The 7,936-nt window shown below is 35.7% G+C and overlaps 1 protein-coding gene across 1 annotated transcript; it reads left to right on the top strand.

Annotated features, from left to right (window-relative positions):
* The first annotated feature begins 2,308 nt into the window (after positions 1-2,308).
* On the top strand, positions 2,309-7,675 carry LOC127118785 (cyclin-dependent kinase C-2-like). Its single transcript, NM_001427368.1, has 12 exons — positions 2,309-2,526; positions 2,727-2,808; positions 4,457-4,547; positions 4,656-4,685; positions 4,810-4,919; positions 5,002-5,074; positions 5,179-5,299; positions 5,376-5,493; positions 5,824-5,963; positions 6,100-6,157; positions 6,636-6,706; positions 6,873-7,675. Exons 1-12 carry the CDS (start codon positions 2,417-2,419, stop codon positions 7,423-7,425), a joined length of 1,557 nt encoding a protein of 518 aa, NP_001414297.1. The 5' UTR covers positions 2,309-2,416; the 3' UTR covers positions 7,426-7,675.
* The last annotated feature ends 261 nt before the right edge of the window (positions 7,676-7,936 follow it).

The following is a 7,936-nucleotide window of genomic DNA, read 5'->3' as shown; positions in this document are numbered from 1 at the left end:
TTGTAGGGATTCTAGAAATCTTTGGTTGTATCTTGAGTTTAATCATCCAAGTTTTTTCTTGACACGAGATGGAAATGCATGGATACAAAATGAAAGTCAAGGTACCCGTCATAACCTCCCTGTTTTAGGAGTTTAATAAGATTGGATAAGTCGTAACTCAACATGCATTTCAAACAAAACCATTTCCAAATATCGACCTTCGTTGGCTTCCCACTCCATGGATGTCTCATTTCACTTTTGTTTCACTAAAACTCAAATATGGCACCCAAAACAACTATTTCATCAAGTGAAACTCCCTCAACTACACATGCACCATTATTAATGTATATGGAAGCTGTAATGGCATGCCAACTCGTATGGGATTTGGTGGTACCTTTCATACCTCGTCTTGAACATGAAAAATGGCTTATCTGGATTCATTATGAACTTTTCATATATCCTCCAAGCAGAACTTTAAGCCATTCACAAAGGCCTATCTCTAGCCAAAGGTATGACCATTATTGACTTGACTTGCTACCCATATCCCGCCCTCAATATCATCCTCATTGAGACTCCCTTGAATAAATATCACAAGCTTTTCGTGTTGATCAAAAGTATTAAGGATATTTTATTTGAAAATATCATGTTTCGAGTAATCCACATCCTTCATGAAAGAAATCAAAGTGATGACTTTTAGGAAAAACTCGATGCATCTGCTAACATTGATCTCTTGATTCACAATTCGCAAACTCATGAATTGAGTAATATTCTAGCAGCGGACACGACATTAACTTTATTTTTAAGATTATAGTTTGTTTCTTTTCTTTTTTTATGTTTAAATAACCTTTTTAGTCCTGTATCTTAACCTAGGGTTCATTTTTATCCCTTAACTTAAAAAAGGTTCATATTGGTCCCTTAACTCTTCAAAATGTTTCATATTAGTCCTTTTCGTCTAATTTTAGCGATCAATTTTTTAGTTTTTCTGTCTCTAATGAGACGAAAAGGATTAATGTTGAAAATTTTGAAGAATTAAGGGACCAATATGAATCATTTTAAATTAAGAGACCAAAATGAACCTTATGATTAAGCTTAAGGGTGGTAAACGGACATGCCCGTCCCACAAAAGCCTACAAAAAAATGGGGGCGGGACGAGGCAGTCATAGTTGAGGATGTGGACCTGAAATTTAGGCTCGTCTTGCAAAAAAGTGAGGACGGGGCGGGGAAAGCCCGCGGGAACTATACTCTTTAAGCTTAAAATTGCAAAATTTTATGTAAATGCACGTGCCCGCAAAAAAAAAACGAGGCGGGGCGGTGCGGGGCAGACACATTAGAGGATGAAAGTTTAAATCCTTGGTCCGCCCCGCACTAAAGTGCGGGCAAAACGGGCATGCCCAACGGACCATACCCATTTTGCCACCCCTAATTAAGATACATGACTAAAAAGGGTATTAAACTTTTTTTTATCTTTGTATAAAAAATCAAAAAAAATTAAAACATGGACAATTAAAAATAGATGAAAAGTTTTATTCTCTCTTTTGTTTATATTATTTTCTTAATGTGTGTGAAATAAATAACAAAACTCTTCATTGTGAGACTGATGGAGTACGATAAAAATGATAATAAGTTTAAGTGGGATCTCCATTAGATCGAGGGAGTGTGTTAAAAATGATGATAAGTTTAAGTGGGATCACCGCTGTTAGTCTGGAATTTCTAGTTAAGAAAAGTTAATAGAGAATACTACGTTTGGGAAACATTAAAAGTTAGTATTTATTGATAAATTTTTATAGAAATAGATAAATTGACTAGAACATTTCGACTATTCAGCTGTCTTCCACCCTCATCACCATACCCTCTTTTTTATGTTGTCTCTAATCTCTTACATCTTCAACCAATTCAATTTCTTCCTCCTTTTTCAAGAAACTCAGTCTTAAAATCTCGATCTACACCGGTCAGACAGGTACTTCCTGTGGTGTTAATTCCAGAAGATTCCTCGATAAGATCTCCATTCCGTTGAATCTCTATGGAGTTGTCACGAAGGCAGCAATGTTTCACAATGGATGGATAAAGGATGTTAAATGCGCTTATACACGATTTCATCTGAATGCTAAAGCTCCACGGTGAAGTACTCAAAATTTTCAGACCCAATCAAAATCTTATTCACGCACAAATTCAGTTGTGATTTAAAAATTATTTTTTGTAAATATTATTATTTTTAAAAATTTAAAACAAATTTATTATTTTAAAATTAAAACAAAAACGTCCTCAATTTGTTTATAAATTAAAAGCCGAGACCAAATCAAAAACCCTTTCTAAAATAAAATAAAATAAATAGAAAAGCAAAACAAAAACCCATCATCAAATTCGGCACACTTTGATTCATACTCTTATTTTAACCCTCTTTCTTTCTTTCGCTAGAGTTTTAGGGTTTGTGCTTGTAATGGCAATGGCAGCCCCAGGGCAACTGAACGTCATTGAATCGCCTTCGCGGGGATCCCGAAGCGTTGATTGCTTTGAAAAATTGGAGCAAATTGGTGAAGGAACTTATGGGTCAGTTTTTTTTCTTCCACTTCTAGATTCATACTCCCTATAGCATATTATTATTACTTCAATTACCAATTTTTTGTCTTTCTTCTTTGTTGAGTTCTGATGCAGTTTCCTTTGGAATCATGTGATATGTGTTTGATTCAATTCAATTCACAATTAGGAAGAGAAGCTTATGTATTCAATTAACATGTTTATGCCTGCAGTCAGGTTTACATGGCTCGAGAAATTGAAACTGGTGAAATTGTTGCTTTGAAGAAAATACGAATGGACAATGAGAGAGAAGGGGTATATCTTTGATCACCCTTGTTGCACCTCTCTTTCACTGTATTGTTAATGCATACATAGCATATCCATAAATGTTATTATTATTTTGCTACTGTTAGAATATCATAGTATTAGTTATTAATTATTTATATTATTATTAGTTTTTTAAAATTATTATTATGATTTTTTTCTTGATTTTGCCTTGAGTTTATGTATCATATTGAATCTTTTGGATCAAGTTAGTATTAAGCCATTATCAATAATAGTCAAAGTTAATATTTTTTTTTCTTTCTTACCTTTAAATTCTCACAACTGCAGAGTTTCCAAAAGGTTTGGAAATAGTTTCCTATTTTCCGACGTGTTTCCATTCTCTGTCGCGGTCCTGTGTTATTCGTTATAACCACTTCCATTGTATGTAGAATTTTCCGATCTATGCAATCCCAAAATTTTAAATCCGTGCGATGTCACCAACAGTGGCGCGTGAGGGTGCATTTGGCATTGTCCCATTGTGATTTCCCGGTGACTGAGTCGGAATTATGTCCCGGTTCTCTGTGCCTTTGCCCCATTCAGCTTGTTTGCCCATTCCTTGCAGTTAAATTGATGTTTCAGTCCGTGCTTGCTTTTTAGTTTAGTTGGTCCTCGTGTTGGTGTTGCTTGTTTTTTGAACAAGCTCCTTGTTTTGGGGTTTTTGATTCTTTTGGAGCAATTTGTGATATCGCTAGAAGAAGATTGAAGTTTGAAGATTTCTTTAAATCATGTACATTAGGTTTTCTCTTTTAAAGGGTATTTTATAACAAGCTTAAAGTGTAGTAAGCTTTAATTTCAGGGGAAAGTGTGAGAATATTATAGGATCTTTTATATTATTTTAGCGGATCTCTTAGGATTAGATTTTACATTACTTATTATTATTAATTATTCTTGATTTAGGATTGAGTCTATCCCTACAAATAGGGATTAGTATTGAATTTTTTGCATCAAGTTTGTACTTATCCATTATGAATAAATACTATTCAAAGGTCTGTTTGGACACCGGCTATCAGTTCAACTTAGGTTACGCTCTAGAGATCCTGTCTTGAGTGAGAGTGTGTGTAAAGAGTTCCACATTGCATAAGATAATTACTGAAAATGTGTTTATAAGTGGAGAGGCCTCACCATGGTAGTAAAAAATGCGATCTGGAACGTAGAATTGCATGCTTCCATGATCTTACAGGTCTTCATCGAGTTTGTTCCTAAGCTGAATTGGAAATTGGTAAGCACGGTTGGGATTGCCGTGATAAATCATAAACTCGTGAGATCCTTCACGTTTTATGAACCCTCTATAAGCATACGAAAGAAACCAAGGTTTACGGGTCAAATCCGACGTGACCTGATGGCTCTAAACTAGATTGTTGTTGTAAAAAAATTCTTATTTGATTCCCTTCTCTCTCATCTACACTCCCTATCTCAAACACTCCTTTGTTTGCTTTTCTTCCTCTGGCTTGTGCAGAACTGCTCTGCTTCTCACGCCTCTCACTCATCTATGTTTTTTTTTTAATTTTTTTTGAAAAGGCTTGATCTAGGGACCAAACAAGTGGTGGGTAAATAAATCTTAATTTGCAGTAACAATCTGTTATAGATTCTGTAATATGAGTTTCTCCTCTCAATCGTTCTGTAAATTATGTCATGTCAGTTTCCAATAACTGCTATACGGGAAATCAAAATTCTAAAGAAACTACATCATGAAAATGTAATCAAATTGAAGGAAATCGTCACATCTCCAGGTACTTTATTCTAAATTGATTTTAATGTTTTTTTTTCTAATTTTTATTCAAAACAATGCAGGCTTGAAAAAGATTCCTTTGTTGACACATTTTTGCTCTCTGATACAGGTCCTGAGAAAGATGATCAAGGAAGGCCAGGCAAGTTATTCTTTTTCATGATATTTGTCAATTGCTTTATTTTACGGTAGCATGTGATATGCTCTATGTTTTTATTGTTTTCCTGCCTCATTTTTTTTTTCACTTTTGTGTTGGGATTGCACAGATGGCAACAAATACAAAGGTGGCATATATATGGTCTTCGAATATATGGACCACGATTTAACAGGTCTTGCAGACCGACCTGGCATGAGGTTTACTGTCCCTCAGATCAAGGTACGATAGTCGAAATGTAAATTCACACACTAATAACTAATATTTTATTGATGATTGAGTGGTTTTTTTCTTTCTTCCAAAGTGTTACATGAGGCAGCTCTTGACAGGACTTCATTATTGTCATGTCAATCAAGTGCTTCACCGTGATATCAAAGGTTCTCTTTTGTGAATTTCTTCCAAAGTGCTGCATGTCCAAGATTTTGATTTTAGATCTTACCAAATCTATTATTTGCATGTGATATATTTTGTTTCCCCGCAGGATCAAATCTTCTCATAGATAATGAAGGTAATCTGAAACTGGCAGATTTTGGATTGGCACGGTCATTTTCGAATGAGCATAATGCAAACCTTACAAATAGAGTCATTACTTTATGGTACAGGTAATTGACCTTGATCGTGTCACTAGTGTTGGGTTTTAACTTTGGCTTGCCTAAATTTATTTCATCGTATATTTAGACCCCCCGAGTTACTATTGGGGACTACAAGGTATGGGCCAGCTGTAGACATGTGGTCCGTTGGGTGCATTTTCGCCGAGCTGCTTCATGGGAAGCCCATCTTTCCTGGAAAAGATGAGGTTAGTGATACTTTATATATAATCTTGAGCAGAGATAGGGGAAGTGTTCAATGATTTTTTTGAGAAATTTTATTGGCCAGGTTTGGTTTAATCCTTTGTATTTTCAGAACTCCATTCAGCTATGCATTATTGCATGAGGAAAAGATTTTTAATATCACTTGCTCAGCCATTCTGTCTTTATCTTAGTGGCTTTATAGTTATGGTGTCAATCCTAAAAATGGTTTCTGTATGGAAATGTTAGTTTATTAGGTGGATCAATGATGTAGGCGGATGGTAGTTGTCTTTAACACAGCTTGAGGGTTATGCATGTTTTCTTTGTTACTATTGTAGCCAGAGCAACTAAATAAGATTTTTGAGCTTTGTGGAGCACCTGATGAGGTGAACTGGCCAGGAGTTCAAAAGACTCCTTGGTACAATCAGTTTAAGCCGACAAGACCGATGAAAAGGCGTCTGAGGGATGTTTTCAGACAGTAAGTATCAGACTGCAAACATCGTTATTCATATATGCATTTTTATAGACAAAAACATAAAATGTATTCTCTTTCATTTTCTTTTAGCTTTAACTGATTGTATCTGAATGGCTTTTGTCCGTGATTTAAATTCAAGCTTTGATCGTCATGCATTGGAGTTGTTGGAGAAGATGCTCACACTTGATCCAGCTCAGGTATATCACTTCATCAGTTCCAATCTATTAATTGCGAAATAAATGTATAATTGTTATTTTACATGGTACGGGTACATGCTATTACAATTTATCATGCATTATTCAATCTCTTTTAATTTGATCTTGTTTATTGGTAGTTTGTCTACCATTATTCTCTAGTAATACCACACATCTTACTTGTTGGTGATTCACATTTTGAGCTTATGATATAATGCTAAAAACTAGTTTTGGTCTAGTTACTCTTTAATGTGATCCATGTAGCCGACCCCACTTATTGAAAAAAGGCTTGTTGTTGTTGACTCTTTAATGTGATCAAAATTGATAAAAAGTTGATGACATAATGTTTATGACACAAAATTGGGTTGTGTTGTTTTGAAGTGTAGGCCAATGACATTATTCTTCAGCATGCTTTTATGATGAAATAATTAACTTCTTGATCTGCATCATATAATTTGTTTTTCATTTGATTTATTAATAGAGAATTCCTGCGAAGGATGCACTTGATGCTGAGTACTTCTGGACTGATCCTTTACCATGTGATCCCAAGAGGTATGGACCTTCCATGCACTTGAGTTTTTCATTTTCAAAATAAATTTTTTACTTTGTGATCTTCATGAGATAAATGGCCATTATTTAATTCATCTAAAATTTATTGTTTCCATCAATTAATCATTTTCTACGCATTAACTCATCACTACCCTCATGTTTTTCTTAGTTTACCCAAATACGAGTCCTCACATGAGTTTCAAACCAAGAAAAAGCGTCAGCAACAACGGCAAAATGAAGAAAATGCCAAGCGTCTTAAAATGCAGCACCCACAGCAGCATACCCGTCTTCCCCCGATTCAGCAGGGTGGACAACATGCCCAAATGCGGCAAGGTCCTTCTCACTCTATTCATGGTTCCCAACCAGCAGTTGCTGCAGGACCTAGTCATCATTATGGTAAGCCTCGAGGTCCCTCTGGTGGTCCGGGAAGATATCCTCCTGGTGGAAACCCTAGTGGGGGATACAATCATCCAAATCGGGGAGGTCAAACTGGGGGTGCTGGTTATGGCAGTGGACCATATCCTCCTCAAGGGCGGGGGGCACCTTATGGGTCTAGCGGTATGCCTGCAGGACCCGGCGGTCCTCGTGGTGGAGGTGGAAGTGGCTATGGAGTTGGAGCTCCAAATTATCCTCAGGGTGGTCCTCCCTATGGTGGATCGGCTGCTGGTCGTGGGTCAAACATGGGTGGGAATCGCAATCAACAGTATGGTTGGCAGCAGTGAAACATTTTATTATCACAATGATTATTTATATTGTTGTCATTTGGCGATACTCTGTGAGATGGTAGATTGAGAGTATTTGCGAAAAACATATATTTCCTATGGATTTTAGATTGTTATATAAATAATAGTATGGTTATTACTTGATCTGCCAAGAAGCCTTTGTGAAGCTCGTACCATAATTGTTCCTGAAAAGAGACTACAAAAAGGAAGGGAACTTCTTGATGTTGTTGTAGCTGTTCATTATAATATTTTCTTTTATGCTTTAGATCTGCAGCCTGTTTGAATGAAAACGATTTACTTCAACACCATAGTTACAAGCTGATAATTGTTTATGGACCTATTTTTACTGAATTTTTTCTGAACATTTTAGGACTGCAATACATTGTAACTTAGCTAATTCAATTGTAATTTTAAGATAAAGAAGGCCAAGATGCTTTCCATTTCTATAATAAATTTAGAGACGGATGATATTAGTGAAATTAATGTTTTTAAAATAATTTCTAAAAGTAGA

The sequence above is a fragment of the Lathyrus oleraceus genome, chromosome 2 (assembly GCF_024323335.1).
Source record: "Lathyrus oleraceus cultivar Zhongwan6 chromosome 2, CAAS_Psat_ZW6_1.0, whole genome shotgun sequence".
Classification (NCBI taxonomy): domain Eukaryota; kingdom Viridiplantae; phylum Streptophyta; class Magnoliopsida; order Fabales; family Fabaceae; genus Lathyrus; species Lathyrus oleraceus.
Note: the sequence above shows the minus strand (reverse complement) of the source record. Positions and strands in the feature narration are given on the sequence as shown.

Coding starts and splice junctions, on each gene's coding strand:
- LOC127118785 (NM_001427368.1), top strand. CDS start 2,417: ATGGCAATGGCAGCCCCAGGGCAACTGAACGTCATTGAATCGCCTTCG. Junction 4,920..5,001: donor TTACTGTCCCTCAGATCAAG/GTACGATAGTCG, acceptor TTTCTTCCAAAG/TGTTACATGAGGCAGCTCTT. Junction 5,075..5,178: donor GCTTCACCGTGATATCAAAG/GTTCTCTTTTGT, acceptor GTTTCCCCGCAG/GATCAAATCTTCTCATAGAT.